Here is an 18,546-nt window from a genome sequence, read left to right on the forward strand (position 1 = left end):
TTTTAACCCTTAACTGGCGTTGTGAAAGTTATGTGCGTAACTGGCGTCACGGTGCCATTTCGACACCAGCAAGTGTTAATGCATTTTAAAAATCAACAAAACAAATTTTCATAAAACCAACGAGTTTTTCACATGACTTCAATCATTAATTCACTAAATAATTTTTCAAATTTCTTTAATTATTTTCTCAAAAATGGTCTTTTACGTGGTCTTTTACTCAAAATGGTCAAAGACACGCATTCGCAAGAACTGGAGGGATATATACATGTCTTTTGAAATTTTTTTTAAATTATGTATTAAAATTTTTGAACGCAATTTTTATGATTAAAAAATTAGTTTAAAAAATAAAATTTACGAATTTAAATAATATTTACTATATTTATAATACTATATACATTAATAATATAAATATAGTAAATACGTGAGATCACACAGGTCTCACGTACAATACTATCCTCATGCTCATCTCGGATACTGATGTTTCATCATTAATTTGAATCCGTTACCGAGAAAACTGGCGCTCTTCCGATACGCCATTGCGATCTGAACACTCCGGCCGTCAGACATAAAAGCCTTAAGCAAGTTGTGACGGAAACTTTTTGATCAAATTTGTCATAAACGTGTAAACAACTTGCTTGAAAGGTACTGAAAATAAGATGGTCCACATGTATTTCTTTCTCAAGGTGTGACAAGATGAAGAATGCATGGGGTCCCCACCATGCCAGTTAAGGGAGAAGTAGAAATTTTTCGTTCTTGTAATTTCATTTGCATATTTTTGAATATTTGTAGATGAAGGTTGGAGCACCACATCAAGTGAAGGCGTCCAGGTACCACTGGGATACGAAATGAACAAGACAACTAAGAATTCGGCTGGAGAGATAATCGATGAAACAAACATGTTTATCAATGTTTTCGTTTTCATCCTTGATGTCGTGGATAAAAAAGCTTTGGCTGTTAGTATTAACGTTTGTTTCTTACAAAATATAATATAATTTTGTATGGGTGAGGTCATCGTAATACAGGCTGGCCCATAAATTAGTAAATAGTTTAAAAATTCATAAAAATTGGAATATTTGAATGGTTTGTGAAAAATTTATTCTCAAGAGAAGAGAGATTTTTTTTTTTTTGTGCAAGGGAAAAAAAATTGGCAATAGAGAATACTGCACGAAAGCAAATCACTGAAAATATGCAAATCAGATTCCTATAAAATGCAGTGTGTACGATTAGCATCTCATTTCTGAATTTTTCCGGTACTGGCACTTGCATAAAGTTTTCATTGTGATTTTGACGTTAGTGGATCGAGCACCATTGATGAAGTTGTTTTACCTCAGCCACGAATCACCGACTTAAGCTTTACCGACCTTTCGGACACATAAGAGATTGATGGAAGGTTCATTCCCAGTATTCTGTGATTTGCTTTTGTTCAGCACCCTCTATCGATAAATATTTAAACATTTTTTTTGTGTACAAAATAATGATCCCTTCGTAAGAATAACTTTTTTTTTGCAAATAAACCGTACTAAAATGTACAAATATCTTCGATTTATATGAATTTATAAACAATTTCTGAATTTATAGGCCATCTAGTATTTCCATATGATATTAGAAACAGATAAAAATAAAACAGTAACATTAAATTTCTTAATATCGTTTAAGTAACAATTAAGTAACAAGTTGATGTTACAGTCGAATACCGTTATAACGAACTCCAAGAGACCAGAGAAATCACTTCGTAATAACGAGATTTCGTTATAAATGAATTCCAGATTTTTGCATTGTTCCTATGTAAACTTATCTGGAGGATTAGAAAAGTTTTCGTTTAAAACGAGATTTTCGCTATAACGGTATTCGACTGTATTACTTAGTCGATGTGTGATGGAGATTTTCGTTCGCTGAGATTTCAGTGGTTTTAAATATAGTCCACGCCACTTAATGCGATCATATTGTGGGGGGGGGGGGGGGAGGTTCTGATAATAATAACCAAATGGTAACTATATATGAAAAAAAAATCCCGTTTGTGCAAGCACGGTGACTATTGTTTCGTCGAAAGGGATGTATGGCAAACGAGTATTGGTAAAAACGGGACAACTCTTTTCCTTTCCATATAACTACTGACAAAATTCTCAATCATTCAATTTTTTTTTTAATTTTTAAACGGGACCTTGAGCTCTGAAATTTTTTTTTTTATTCGGCCACTGTGTGAGGCTTTAGAATGAAACTGTCTATAATGTGTATAACGAATCACGATAATTTTTTCAATATGCGGTACGTTCCATAAATTCCCTTGAGAAAGACTCTCGGAAAAAGAAATTTCAATCTGCTCAACTGAAAGAAACTGATCAAGAACTGAAGAAAATATGTCCCCCCCCCCTTCTTTCGTCATTCACTCCATTTCACTTCACTGCAGGAAGGCCATTGCAAAAGCAGCTTCGCACGTACATGGGCTGCAACGAATACTACGGACCAATTACTACATTAAATACGGAAATGCTTGTCAACAGGGTCTTGAAGGTGAGCGCCTTATAGCTTTTTACGTCTCGTAGCGTGATAACGATAACTTACAGGGGAAAAAATAAGTTTGGCTAAACCTTAGATTCAGAATGCGCAAAAAAATATGATAATATTATCCAAAGTCCTGAATTATATAAATGGATTCCCCCCCCCCCATATGATATTGGTCTTCGTTTTTTGCAAAAGCGGTAACAATATTCGAATGATAACATTATCCGTGATGATATAATGTAGCGTCGAGTAGTAATGTTGTAATGTCATCGTAATGTAGTATATTGGAGCATTACGATAACAATCTCGTTTCTTTTTTTTTCTTTTCTTTGTTTTTCAGCCAATGGAAAACGTCTTTTGTCCACATCGCACTCATCCACTCGCTTTCCCGAAGTTTCCCAAATGGAAAGCTTTCTCTATCAAGTCCGAAATCGTTTTACCAGATGACCAGGAAATTAAGAATATGGATGTAAGTATTTTTTCACCCAGTATAGTTCAATCGAAGTAACGTTTGTAACGACTTTATTATGCCGACCATTAGACGAAAAGCACAAATATTGCAACTCTGATATAAATCGGAAATGATGCAAATTTTTCTGAATGCAATTATGTGTGTGGGGGGTATTTTATTGGGAAGTATATTAACTGCTCACGCGCGAAAACGATATCAGGCATAAGCATCGAGTATTCGTGGGTGTTGCAGTAAACTTATGGAGCCGCTGCGCGGTTGTACGGGCATCGCGCTGGACTCTTATCACGAGGATCCGAGTTCGAACCTCATTGGTGGCGCAGTGGTGGTAAGCTGAATCGGTTTTTGCGGTTTTCTGAATTCGAGGCGCGAATGTTAGCCGGTCATCTATTTTTAAAAAGTCTCACTGCCGAGAACAGGCAAAGGCAGATCTTCAGCATGGCACGTGAAAATCAATAGCATTTACCAAGGATGATGTCACTCTCCGCACGGAGATTTTTAATAGCTCTCTGATACGGATATATATGAATTTAGGAAAGAGAGGAAATTCAACTGCCCCTGTGGGGAATCGAACCCATGTTTTCTCCTTTACCGGGCGAGAGCCCTAAACCACTAGACTACAAAGAGCCCGAATATTTCAATCTTTCCTCCGAGCTCGTGTGCACTGAACGGGACCGTACATGGATGGTCGGGCCTAATTCAGGCAAAAGCTCACAATCGCTGACATTGCCACCGGATGGCGAATTATCCGAATACGGCGCCACTCTTCTCTATCCACACGATGGAAATATTGAGATATTCGTTGCTTTTGCAGTCTAAGTCGCTCACCCGGCAAGTGAGAGAACGTGAGTTCGATTCCCCGCAAGGGCACAGTTGAATTTTCTCTCTTTCCTAAATTCATCTTCGCACAGATATAAAATATATAAATATATCCAGAGGAATTATTATGGGTCACTCAAAAAAAAAAATAAGAAGCAGATAATAATAGTTTGAAGACCAAGAATGAATTTAAAAATCCCGCAGAGCTCTAGAATGGCGTCATTCAAACGACATGTGATCAAGAGCAGCACACAGACGAAGAAAGAGAAATGACTAGTCTCTAGAAGAAGATAGCTATGGAGGGAGAAGAGAGAAAAAAGTTTTTTTACAGGATAAATTGCCAAGAAAGTTCGAGAAGTAATGTTAATGAGTAGCCAACTGTTGTCATTTTCAGTATTTTTTGCGGCTTTATTATTTGTACTCCGCCGCTATTTTATTTATTTTTAATGTGTTTCTGGTTGAGATGAATGAACTTGGATTTTTTCACGATTTTTTGAGAACGATACCTTGGGACTCTTTCCTTGTGAGAGAGAATAATCATATCTCTCACTCTCTCTCTCTACTATACTTCATCAAACATAAACTCTGGCCATGGTGTTGTATTGCAATTTACTGGCATTAATGAGATGAGTTGGAAATGAGGGCGCTGTACAAGGGCGTAGCGAGGGGGGGGGGGGCTTTGGAGGTCTGGGTCTTCCCCCCACCTCCGAAATGTGAGAAAATGACCGGAAAAAGGAAAAAAGATGGTCAAATCTATTGTTCTATCACTTTGGTCCCCCCGAAATGAAAGTGGTCATTCCCGAACGAAATTTCTGGTTACGCCCCCTGATGCTGGGTATTGGTCGACTCGAGTTCGTTAGGCAGGGAAAATATCTTATCTTAATCCTTTCTCGTGTGCTAACCCAGGACCTCTACTGTCGCCCCCAGGGAGCATTTGCTGGAGTTTGAGGAAGCTGCAGTCTCAACTTCAGCGCGTCACGCTACAGTGTAAGTTGTTGAAGAAGTCGTTGTCTCTCGTGGCGAATTGGTGTACGGGTTCGATCCCCACCGTCACCATGGTGGTGGTTGACTGAAGTTGGTTTTTTGCGGTTCCCAACTTCGAGGCACGAATGTGAACCAATCTACCCGTTGAAAAGTCTCTCCGGAGAGAGAGTAGTAGGCCTACAACGATACAATTGTCTAATCATTACACGAACTTTATCATCACACTTCACTCATAGTTAGAAAAATTGACGACAGATGGCAGTACTACATATAACAAGCATTACACAGAAACAGGATTTACGTTAGGTTCACAACACACACACATGCACAGCTTCCAGCATGGCCCAGATCTAATTCAACCACCTACTAAAATCGTCATGATCTGGTTAGGAGGAAGAGGTGTATTGGTTGCGCACTTACTTGCCCCGATTAAAAGAGGGCCGAGATTCGATTCCCGCCAGAAACCAGCAGACCTTTCTTTTCGAATTCACACCTCGTCATTGATATCCATACAGTCTATTTCTTTGATATATCGGGCTGAGAATATACACATTTTCTTTCTCTCTTTACATTAAATTATATCAGAAAAAATATGATAACCATCTAAACGCAGGGTTTACAATTCAATTAATGAAGTATTGAAGCACCTTATTACCATATACAGTCGAATCTCGTTTTAACGAATACCTTTATAGCGAAAAAATTCCGTTTTAAAGAATATTTCTCTAACCAGATAAGTTTACATAGAAACATAGAAACAATGCAAAAACCTGGAATTCCCTTATAACGAAGTGATTCTCCGGTCTCTTGGAGTTCGTTATAACGGAATTAAACTGCAGTATACAGTGAAAATTTCTATTGATGTACATTTTGGTGGCATCTCTCTCTCTCAACAAATTTAGTCATTTTATTTTCATACAAATATATGTTTTTTTTTAAAGTTTCCTCAAAGAAATTTAAACGTAAATAATGAAAAAATATAATAATGTTTCGCATCACGTCGAAAAATTTATAATCATCTGCCACATTATAGGTTACTTTATCCTGTTTTGATTGTGTGAAAATGTATTTTAGGTTTACTTTGACTCGCTGAATAGAATGTTACGAGTAGATCTGGACAGAATGGACAATCAAGAAATCGGTGGTGATATTGTGATGGCAAGGAAATCGACATCACAAATAACCAGTAAAGACCTCGGTAAGTGATCATCGTATAGGCCTATTTACCCATATCTGACGGCAAAAGTATTTAAATCTTCGAGATGTATGAACAAGGTGGATGGGATGGACCCCATAGGTCAGGAGTCTTCAACACATGGCCCACGAACCAAATTTGACCCTCAAAATTTTTTGTCGTGGCCCACCAATCATTTTCAGAAAATGGTTGAAAACATTGATGAAAAACGATTAACTCTAGAATTAAAGAAATTATTCCGGAATTAATGAAAGAAGTAATTCTAGAATAAATAAAAGAAATAATTCTAGAATAAATAAAAGAAATAATTCTAGAATAAATAAAAGAAATAATTCTAGAATAAATAAAAGAAATAATTCTAGAATAAATAAAAGAAATAATTCTAGAATAAATAAAAGAAATAATTCTAGAATAAATAAAAGAAATAATTCTAGAATAAATAAAAGAAATAATTCTAGAATAAATAAAAGAAATAATTCTAGAATAAATAAAAGAAATAATTCTAGAATAAATAAAAGAAATAATTCTAGAATAAATAAAAGAAATAATTCTAGAATAAATAAAAGAAATAATTCTAGAATAAATAAAAGAAATAATTCTAGAATAAATAAAAGAAATAATTCCGGAACAAATTGATGAAAATTCAGAAGTTTTAATGAAAGAACTAATTCCAAAAATTATGAAAGAAATAATTCCAGAATTAATGAAAGGAATAATTCCAGAATTAATGAAAGGAATAATTCCAGAATTAATGAAAGGAATAATTTCAGAATTAATGAAAGGAATAATTTCAGAATTTATGAAAATTCAGAATTGCTGAAATAAATTATTTTAGAATTTCTTGAAAAAAGAAATTTCAGAGTTAGTGAATAAAATAACATAAATCAATGAAATAATTTCGTAATTTCTGATAGGAATTACTTTTCACAATCAATGAAAGAATAATTGCGTAATTATTGATAGAAATGATTTCCAGATGTATTGAGAAGGAAAATTTCAGAATTCCCGAAATAAATAATTACAGAATTATTTAAAGTGACATCAGATTTAAATATTCTCAGAATTAATTTATTTAATCAGTAATTAATTGAAAAGAATTCAGAATAAGTAAAAATAACTAAGAACCAATCAAAATTGGTAATTAATAAGAGAAATATAATTTCAGAATAAATAAAAGTCTTCAATTATTTTTGGCCCTGTTTAACTCGAGGGGCCCCATTGGTCTCTTTCTATTAAGATGACACTAAATTGTATGAGTTGGTGGTCCGCAGGCTTCGTGAGAAGTTTCAGTTTGGTCTGAAATGTTGAGAAGACCTCTGTCTTACAGAATCAATAATCTAGAATTAAATCTTACATACGCGATGATATTTACCGATTCTAAAATTACATAATGTATAAGAGGTTTATTCTTTTTTCTACTATTTCTCGTTTTTAAAGGCGCAACATTCATAATCGAGCTATATAGGAGAAGTGCAACTTGTACGGTCTCTCCTGTCAACGAGTATAAATTCGACATGCAAGAGCTGGTCAACCCCAAACTCGATAATAAATTTTGGAGCCTGGATTATATAATGGGAGCTAATACGACAAACTATACGTACATCGGTAAGGTGAGTAGTTGAAATAAAAATTTTAAGAATGTGGTAAAGTACAAATTGAAAAATTTTCTATTTAAATTTCCATTCAATTTCTACTTAAAAAAAATTAAAATTTCGAAAGCAAACACCTTTATATGTGCTATTTTGATCAATTTCTATCAATTTAAATGCTTTTTGTCATTTATCTACCTACCTATTCATTATCTATTTTGGTTATCTACCCAAAATTTATCTGGGAGAAAATTATTGTGCCCCTATCCCAAAACTTTGGAGTCCCCCTTCAAACGTTGATCCTGCTTACGCCCCTGAATGGCATTGACATAAGAAATATCTGATTACATATTCACATGATTGAGACTTTCACTCACCTGTTTTTGTTTCATTTGCAAAAAGTTAATTACCCGAAACTTCAATCTTTTCAGACATCCAAGAGAGAAATTCCATGCCATCTATTCCAAGGAATACGTACAGACTGGCCAGATGCCGCTTCAGGTGTCACTTCCATATGGGAATGGTGTCTCAGCACAGATTTTCAAAAAGAGGTAATTCATTTAATGGACTTGGATGCGTCAGCTTTTCTTGCATATTTATTTCAAAGTTTTAAACTAATAGAATGCGGTGTCAAATGTGAATAGCGATAAGTTTTTTACTTTACAGGTTAACACAGTACGATTCAGGGATGGAGAATTGGGCATTATCAGTGTGTTTGTGAATGTGACGGAGGTTAGTGTTACTGTATTACAAAACTACCGTTTATTCAAATGTTCTTCAACCATTCTACAATTCCGGTGAAAACGAGTGAACAATAACTGACTGAAGTGCGGGGGGGGGGGGGGGTAATACTGCGTGCTTCCGAGAAAAAAGTAAATAAATAGAAGAAATAATTTTTGGGCCAGCAAACAATGCAAAAATGGGAGAACTAGTTTGTTTACCGGCAAAAATTACATAATTAGACGAAATGATTTGCGTACTTCCAGTTAGAAAGTTGTTGTCATGTCTCTCCTGAAGCCAGCAAAAAAAGCATCCACGTTTGTGAGCGCAATATTCACCGAGATATTTGATTTCAAATAAATTGGAAAAAGTTGAGAAAGAGCAGCTTAAACTAACGAGCAACGCTTCTTTACCTCATTCATGCTATTCTTTACCAACTTTTATCTGAATATTGAATTCATATATCTCTGAAGGAATGAATGAACGTCAGAACTTTCCAAACTGGAGTTACCCCACATTGCCGGGATCTCTTCCAGCCCAGCTTCGTGGTAGAGTCCGGAAAACTTTATTTTGAGTAGGGAAAAAAAAGTACTTGAGTAGGGAAAAAATTTTTACAATATATTTTCCCCGGACAATTAGGTACTGTCGAGATTCACTGATTTTGTGGTGATAACAGACGAGATGGGGTTGAGATTATGAGAAAAAAAAAGTTCCGGGGTTTCGTTAAGAAGAGGGAATGTATATTAATGAAGGTTCATTTTAGAAGTAATTGGAGAGGGCCCATAAGGGGCCGTTCAAGTATTACGTAAGCAAATTTATAGCCATTTTTGACCCCACCCCCCCCTTGTTAGCAAAATTTCGTCATCAGCTCTGCTCCTCTGAATCCTAACTCATTTTTTCATAAAGGGTGGTTGATGACGTAAGCATTATCCAACCCCCCCCCTTGTCAAAAATCAGCAAATCGGACCCCCCCCCCCCATCGATGATGACGTAATACTTGAACTGCCCCTAACATGTCACCTGTCATCTTACACTTATCGTATTATATACAAGGATACAACAAGCAAACAAACGAAATTGTGTAATATAAAATACTCATCAGAGCGAGTCATCTCGCTCAACACCTTGTTGGTGAGCAAATGGACTCGATTGGCGAATATATCTCCACGAATATTGCAGTTTAAAACATTGATTTTTTTTTTTTTTGTTAGGCTCAGAAGAGACAGTTGAAACAATTCTCATTAGAAGATGGGGACTAAGAAGAAAGGGGGACTGTTTAAAAATTTAGAATTTTTTATTTTGCAAACACTGTAGTTTTACTCTCAAAACTGATACAGTGATTTGTGAACACATTTTAAGCATTTTTAAATTGGAACTATATGGCCAGCATTATGACTTACAGGACACCCTATATAGACTGTATTTTATTTACTTAATCTAAAATTATGGATCGGGCAAAACATTCTGCAGACCGCATACCAGTGGTTGAAGAACACTGGTTTATTCTACTATATTGATATTTCACGAGATTTTTGTCAATGTATAATTACAATACATAAATAAGAGAGAAATACTTATTTAAAAGTGACTTTTGTGAATTTTAATTAGAGTGATAATGACGAGATCATGGTTGGTTACCGTATGGTTCATCATTTTTACGACATAGTACAGGAAGACTCTCATGCTCTAAGTCTCAATCAGTTTGATGTCAGTCGATGGTGTTTCAAAGGTGCTTCGCAAAAACGAAGACTTCAGTTCACATCCAACAGTGAGTAGAAGTAGTTGTTATCGGTGTTTATTATTATTATTCAGAGAGAACAACAATTAATTTTTTTTTTTTTCCTAATCCACGAATGCAGAAATTTTCAAAATGTGGCAACAGCACCCACTATAAATGCTTGCCAACGTTATCGGCCATCAGCCAAACGATTATTTTTCTTTCCTAAATGACGTAGATAGACGAGCTATTGCGCAATGCGTTCTGGCATCTGTAATTTCCACCTTTCGACATTATTTTTCCCGAATGAGATCCAACTGTTTTCCATCTCCCAGCGGTTATCTTTGGAATTAGATTCGAAGAATCCCCATACGTCTTATATTGAAACTTTACGCGAATCGTTTCCAGTATTGGATAGAATTTATTTCTTTGCTCGATGCTTTATGAGAAATACTTTGAATATACATCGAATAGTAGGCCACGAATCTTCTATCAAACTATCAAATGTTCAGAAGACACTGTATATAAAGGTTTCTAACCTTACTGACTTTCTGGATCGAATTGGAGGGGGGGGGGAGGCTATTTTGAGCCGATTTCGAGTGTGTTCCTCTATGCGGCCAAGATGAGAAAAGCGTGCAGTCCTACACACCACAGCTATAGCCTTGGCCACACAATGCTACCTAAAAATATAAATTATAGCTGAGATTCGAGAATTTTGAAACCCAATTTACCATTCCAAATGAAAAAAAAATAGGCAAAGCTTCTCTATGGTGGCGAAATACGCTGGAAATCTGCCAGAAACATTGAACATTGAAGGACCGGACACACTCCGCTTCCCATCTCAGAGAGATATCGAAGCTTTCCCGGGGATGGGTGTATCCGGAAATTTATTAATTTATGTGAAAATAACAAACAACGATATACATATATAAAGCACCTGGAGTAAAAATTATGATCATAGCATCATCGACAGATAATCAGTCCGTAATCATAATAGCCCTTATATAAATAATCAAAGAATAATTTTTGTCTTGTATGTGATAGAATCTGAAACTGAGTTTATCCAATCTAGAATATACCAATCTCAGCAATCAAGCTGTAATAAGATATAAATTGACGTCTATATGTCCGGCATCTCCATTTCATTCACACCCGCCGGAAAAGGATGAAACAGTTGACACTTGTCTTCTTGGGAGTAAATTATATCGATTATTAGGTGTCGGTGAAACAACCGATGCTTTTCTTCTTGGCCGTAAATTATACTTTTTAATAGGTAACCGTGTTACCTCTCTTGTCGGCTCGTAAGACGGGTCCTCCGAGCTCGAATGTCGTCCACTTAATCCCACAGCTCGCGTCTTAGGCTGGCATTACACTATAAAAGTTTGATAAAATCCCTTTTATAAAACTTGAAAAATCTAACCAATAAGGTTATTGGTTACATTCTAGAAAATGCAACCGTTGCCCTTATTGGCTGCATTTTTCAAGTTTTATAATAGGACTTTTATCAAACTTTTATAGTTTAATATCGGCCTTATTGTGGAGTAGATGTAGGTTACGGCGCAACAATTGAATCAACTTCTGCAAACGTTGAAAGTTCAGAGGGCTGTCTAGAATTCTTATCTTCCAAGCCAGCATTCTGGACTCTGGTTGTTGGCCAAAGTGGAAGTCTCTCGTCTGGGGACACGTGGTGATGTAGTGCCACAGGGAACCATTTGAACCGCAGATGCATACGCTGTTACCAGAACGTTTAAAACGCAGAATATACACCGGAAAAGGGCCATGCTCGGTGATAGCGATTGTTTTCTCTCTAGGCCATACGATCAAACGCCAATGAACTCGTCATTGTATCTTGTAGGCGTCCTTTGCTGCACATGCATTCTAATTGGTCTGCCACTCCTGCAACACGTCCTCTCTAAGCGACCGATGGACCAAACTCCTTGGGGGTCATTCAAGTATTTCGTCAGCATCGGGGAGGGAGGGAGTTTCGGATTGACTGACTTTTGATGACAAGGGGGGGGGGGGAAAGAGGGTTTGAAGGTTGCTTACGTCATCAACCACTCCTTATTGAAGATATGAAATATTCCAAGCTGCTGACGAAATTTTGCTGACAAGGGGGGGAAAGGGGGTCAAAAATGGCTGAAAATCTGCTTACGTAATACTTGAATGGCCCCCTTGGTCAAAGGTGGTCGTCTTGAGACGGAAGTTTTGTGGCCTCCTTGGCAAGTTTGTCGGCTATTTCATTACCAAAGATGCCTGCGTGGGCTTTAACCCAAGCCAATCGGATTCTCGTGTTGGCGCATAAAATTCGGCGAATCTCCCGTACATTAGATGATGCATAGAACGTGGGTTTTTGATTGATAACAGGCCCGAAGCGCTGTCTGAGAGGATCAGCACTGGTTTCGATAAGGCGTGTGCCCTTGAAACAATCTACCAGAAACAGTACCATGGAACCTCCCATAACGAACACTCGCCATTTGTGGACACCTCCCAGATCGAACACTCCCCGTTTGTGGACTTTCCTATGACACTCCCCGTTTGTGAACACCTCCCATAGCGGACACTCCCCGTTCACGGAAATTTTTTTAAAAAGCGTCAATTGGCTTCAATGTGTATGTAGTGACCGATCATAAACGATACTCTGTGACGTCACGATGTCACGTTTTCTCGTTGTAGCGCTTTTCGCCTTGTGATGGATGGTAACCTAGCAACGGATGGCCAGAGAGTTTTTCGAACGTTTTAATCAGTTGATTGTATTTCGTCGTACAGAATGGATGTCGCGTATAACTTGTCCGTGTGTGTAAATAAAATGTTCATGTCTTTAAAAATGAAATTTACATCTTCTCTTTGCCGTCGCCTTTACTGGTGACCCGGACGTGATCCCGAACCTGCCAAGAACTTATCGCCATGGCTGAACAGCAAGAGAGCAATCTTCGAGTTCAAGCTGTCCACGCGAAACTGCCGACATTCTCGAAGGACAATATCAAACTTTTTTTCGTCCAGCTCGACGCTGCCTTCAAGATCAACCATGTTACTGCCGAAGGAACCAAGTATAACTACCTAATCAACTGCCTAGATGTGGAGATCTTGTCAACGGTAAGTGGCATTGTTTTCGATCCTCCCGCATCGGATCCGTTCTCGAAACTCAAGGAGAGACTTCTCGCTGTGTATAAACATTCAGCCGCGAAAGAGATCAAGATATTGTTAGAAGATCTATCCCTAGGTGATCAGAAGCCTAGTACGTTGCTACGTAAAATGCGCGAGCTTTCGACAGGGCGAATTAACGATGAGACCTTCCTCAAAAATTTGTGGCTTCAACGGCTACCAAAGAGTATACAAACGGTGTTAGCAGCTAGCAGTGAAGAACTGGACAAGCTAGCCGAGTTAGCTGATCGAGTAGCTGAGCTCACCGAACCCAATTACGGTCATGTAGCAGAAGCCTCGTCTTGCTCGGAGCTAAGAGACCTTAAACTTCAAATCTCGGAGCTGACTAAAAGAGTCGAGCAGTTGGGCAAATATCCAAGGAATAGCCTGAACCGCTATCGAAACTCCAGTCTAGACGGACGTTATTCTGATTCTAGGAATCGCTCGCGATATCGAGACTCCGATGAAAACTCTAACGTGTGTTATTATCATAGCAGGTTCGGAAATAAAGCTTCCAGATGCAAGTCTCCCTGCGCTTACAACGCTCAGAATATTCAGGGAAACGGTCCAAGCCCCCCGCAGTAACGGCATGCGGTGGCGGCGATAGCAGTCTTCACCATAGCCGTTTGTTCATTATGGAAAGGAAAAGCGGCATGAAATTTTTAATTGACACTGGAGCTGATATATCAATTTTACCTTACAAAGGCAACGGCAAACCGACAACTTATGAGCTTTTCGCTGCAAATAGTTCCCGTATATCTACCTACGGTTTGAAACTCTTGGAATTGGACTTGAACTTACGGCGGAATTACAAATGGCATTTCACCCTCGCTGACGTTGAGAGACCAATTATCGGATCGGATTTCCTTGCTCACTACGGACTCATCATCGATATCAAAAACAAGCGACTTATAGATCCACTCACTTCTCTCACGTGTAAAGGTTTTACTTACAATGGACCTTCGACAACGATTAAAACAATCTCAGGAAACAGTGTTATAACTGAAATTTTGAAGGAATTTCCCGAATTAACGAGACCTCGTCCGTTTTCGAGGAAAGCTTCCCATAATACCTTGCACTACATAGAAACTAAAGGTCCTCCTGTTTTCGCAAAGCCACGCAGATTGCACCCAGCTCAACTCAAGATTGCCAAGACCGAATTCCAGATGATGTTGGACCAAGGTATATGTCGTCCATCCAAATCAAACTGGGCTTCCCCGTTGCACATGGTTTTAAAAGGACCGAATGAGTGGAGACCAACTGGTGATTATCGAAGTCTGAATCGAATTACTGTGCCGGATAACTACCCAGTGCCACATATACAGGACTTCGCGCAGAATCTGCATGGATGTAAAGTTTTCTCTAAAATAGATCTGGTCAAAGCATTTCATCATATTCCTGTAAATCCCGACGACATTCCCAAGACAGCAATCATAACTCCCTTTGGTTTGTTTGAATTCGTAGTCATGCCGTTCGGACTCTCAAACGCTGCGCAAACGTTCCAACGCTTCATCCACGAGGTGCTACGCAATCTCGACTTCTGTTTCTCGTATCTTGATGACGTGCTCATCGCCAGCCATGACGCAGAGCAACATCACAAGCACCTTAGAGAAGTGTTTGAAAGACTCGATAAGTACGGACTGACAATCAACACATCTAAATGCGTGTTCAATGTACCGGAAATTTCCTTCCTGGGCTATTTGGTCAATGAACACGGCTCGAAGCCTCTCCCGGACAGAGTTCGTGCAATCCAAGAATTTCCTCTTCCAGAAAACATCAAGCAGCTGCGAAGATTTCTGGGAACTTTGAACTTTTACAGGCGATTTCTACCATCTACAGCAGCTGTGCAAGCACCACTTCATTCCTTCTTGTCCAGCACCAAGAAGAATGACAAGACATCAGTTCCTTGGACTCTTGAGACCAGACAAGCATTCGAAAAATGCAAAACGCAGCTCGCTAATGCCACTCTTTTGCACCATCCTTCAGCATCATCACCATTAGTTTTACATGTGGACGCCAGTGATTTTGCTATAGGTGCCGCCTTGCATCAAGTATCTAACGATAATCAGCTACAACCACTTGCATTCTTCTCAAAGAAGCTTTCAAGCGCACAAAGAAGTTATTCTGCATACGATAGAGAATTACTTGCAGCTTATTCTGCTGTCAAGCACTTCAGGTATATGCTAGAAGCAAGACAATTCTGTATTTGTAGTGACCATAAGCCGTTGGTGTATGCGTTCAGGCAGAAACCAGAAAAGTGCTCACCTCGCCAGCTACGACAGTTGAACTTTATCAGCCAATTCACAACAGAAATTCTCCATATAAAAGGTGTCGACAATATTCCAGCTGATACTCTTTCTAGAATATCGACCATTTCTGTACCCACACCTTTAGATTATGTGCAACTCGCAGCTGACCAAGAGAATGACAACGATCTCAAAACCATCTTAAATTCTAGTGTATCATCTTTACAACTGAAAAAACTCAGCCTTCCTGACGCAACAGCCGAAATTTGGTGTGATGTGTCAAACGGCAAAATAAGGCCTTTTGTACCAATTTCTCAACGACGACGAACGTTTGAATCATTGCATTGCTTATCACATCCTGGCATCCGAGCAACATCAAAACTGCTGAGCGACCGATTTGTTTGGCCTTCAATTAGATCTGACTGTCGTGAGTGGACTAGAGCATGTATTCCATGCCAACGCTCTAAAGTTCACCGACACACTCGATCCGCGCTGGCTGAATTCAAGGTACCTAACAACCGATTTCAGCATATCAATCTTGACATAGTTGGTCCATTACCATTATGCCAAGGTTCTCGGTACCTCCTAACGATGATAGACAGATTCTCCAGGTGGATCGAAGCCTCTCCAATGCCAGACCAAACTGCCGAAACAGTCGCCAAAACATTAATTGCCACTTGGTTTTCAAGATTCGGCATACCGCACAGGATCACCACCGACCAGGGCAGACAGTTCGAGAGCCAGCTTTTCCAAAGCTTGAGCAGATATCTAGGATTCCAACATCATAAAACAAAACGACTGCTTATCATCCACAAGCAAATGGGCTGATCGAGAGACAACACCGATCGCTGAAAACTTCCCTGAGATGCCGTATTCAATTGAATCCTGCTTGGGTTGATGCTCTTCCATTCGCTCTACTGGGTCTAAGAGCAGCAGTGAAAGAAGACCTGGGATGCTCTTCCGCAGAAATCCTGTACGGAACACCATTGCAGTTGCCCGGCGAGTATTTTTCCAAAACACCAGACATTATACAATCCGATTTCGTCCATCAAATCCAAAAGCTAATGAGTTCAATGAAGCCGGTGCCTACAACAACTCACGGACACACGCTGACGTATATTCCTAGTGATCTGCAATCCGCGTCGCATGTCTTCGTACGCAACGACGCACCACATCCTGCCTTACAACCAACATATCAAGGCCCGTTTCCTGTCAAAGATCGCAGAGAAAAATTTTTCGACATTGGCATCAATGGGGCAAGCAAGAGGATCTCCATTGATCGTTTGATTCCAGCTTTCCTTGGAGATAGCTTTAAGGTACCTTCAGAAGTGCCCATACAGCCATCCAGTACAGCGTTGCCAGCACAAGCAGTACCAGCAACTGTGACTCGCTCCGGTCGTCACGTCCACTTCCCCGACAGATATTCGACCACAAATTTCGTTGACACTAGGGGGGGAGTGTGTAGTGACCGATCATAAACGATACTCTGTGACGTCACGATGTCACGTTTTCTCGTTGTAGCGCTTTTCGCCTTGTGATGGATGGTAACCTAGCAACGGATGGCCAGAGAGTTTTTCGAACGTTTTAATCAGTTGATTGTATTTCGTCGTACAGAATGGATGTCGCGTATAACTTGTCCGTGTGTGTAAATAAAATGTTCATGTCTTTAAAAATGAAATTTACATCTTCTCTTTGCCGTCGCCTTTATGTATTTTACTACCCATTGACGGACACCTCCCGTTAACAGTCAAAAATTTCGGTCTCAAGCGTATCTGTTATTGAGAGGTTTCACTGTACTTCTTTTTTTTCAAACCGAACACACAACTCCGGTCTATCGCCATTGGCAATTTACCGAATGAGTTGAGCCGAAAGTGCGACTGTGTATACCTAACAGTCTGACTGCATATATATAGTGCTGTGTCTCATTTTTCAGTGCTGCCATCCATATTTTAGAAGTGAATCATAATGATTAAATATTTGTACCATTTGTAGGCCTGTTGCTCTCTGTGGCGAGACTTTTTAACGGGTATATCGGCTCGCGTTCGTGCGTCGAAGTTGGAAACCACAGAAAACCAACTTCAGCCGACCACCGGTGGGGATTGAACCCGGTTCATCGCGATGCGAGTACCGCCACTGTCACCATTCGGTCACCACAGTGGCTCAACTGTACTATTATACAGTATCAGAACAATATTTATGTGAGCAAGTTTTGAAAATGCATTTTGGGCTGCGTGTGGTCCTCCAGTTGAACATTCTCACGGTACATATGTAAAAGTGTAACTAGGCTATATGAAATATTAATTTTCCTTTTCACTTGGAGCCAATGCTATGAAATTACATAAATTTTGGTTCATATTTGTTGTAATTACAAAATATGTTGCTATTCTTGAGAGACTATAAAACTTCATATTCTTCTTTTAGTTACCGTTTCGGAGGATAATTTTCACATATTCGGAAATGCGACGTCTGACACCACTTTCCTTCGACTCTGGCGGAATTCTATTGCCGACGCTAGTGGATTGCTAGTCCCTTACATGAGGATCACTCGAATGCGAGCGGTACGTTCTGTTTTAACCAACTCAATTTCATTGCTTTCATCAGCACTTCTTTCTTCACAATAAGGAATAAATGACGGGAAAAAAACAAAACGGGGCTGATTATTGCATACGGGGATATACCTAATCCGCATCAAGTTCTTCCAGTCGGAACTTGAACCTAAGACGTATTGAACCGAACACCGGTGTACTCTCTTTCATCTACCTTGACACTCGTGTTTGCCTGTGAGACCCTTGTGAAAATATTTTCTGTCAAAATAGATAGGGTGATGAGAGGCATCATGGGGTGAGGGACCGGTCTTGTGATGTCCCACTCTATTATTAAATTGGCCCAAAAAATTATTATTAAAAAGAAATACGATAACATGTTGGGGTAAATCGAGAAGCTATTCATACTTAGAATAAGACAACCATAAGTATTGTATATTTACGCTGAGTTGGCCTCTGACTACGTCATGAAACGTCCCGATGGCCGATTCCATTTATCTTCTTTCGGTAAAAAGGTCGCAGGGAAAAGGAGCAGCAGGTTAATATTTTCCATTGGCGTCTTTTGCGCTATTATAATAAGTTTTCTTCTCCTTTTCCCCCTGTTTCCCCTCCTTGGAAAAT

The 18,546-nt window shown here is 39.0% G+C and overlaps 1 protein-coding gene across 1 annotated transcript in view; it reads left to right on the top strand.

Moving 5' to 3' along the window:
* The window catches only part of LOC149083037 (uncharacterized), a 34,520-nt gene that overhangs the window by 11,142 nt on the left and 4,832 nt on the right, over positions 1-18,546 (top strand). The window contains exons 4-11 of the mRNA XM_089236137.1: positions 790-953; positions 2,843-2,971; positions 5,849-5,972; positions 7,407-7,579; positions 7,990-8,109; positions 8,225-8,290; positions 9,887-10,046; positions 17,804-17,940. Coding sequence (XP_089092263.1) covers positions 790-953; positions 2,843-2,971; positions 5,849-5,972; positions 7,407-7,579; positions 7,990-8,109; positions 8,225-8,290; positions 9,887-10,046; positions 17,804-17,940 — 1,073 coding nt within the window. The remainder of the gene's footprint in view (positions 1-789; positions 954-2,842; positions 2,972-5,848; positions 5,973-7,406; positions 7,580-7,989; positions 8,110-8,224; positions 8,291-9,886; positions 10,047-17,803; positions 17,941-18,546) is intronic.

This window comes from Pholcus phalangioides, unplaced genomic scaffold (assembly GCF_987345545.1).
Source record: "Pholcus phalangioides strain wild (caught in Gottingen) unplaced genomic scaffold, Ppha-v1.0 ptg000009l_1, whole genome shotgun sequence".
Classification (NCBI taxonomy): domain Eukaryota; kingdom Metazoa; phylum Arthropoda; class Arachnida; order Araneae; family Pholcidae; genus Pholcus; species Pholcus phalangioides.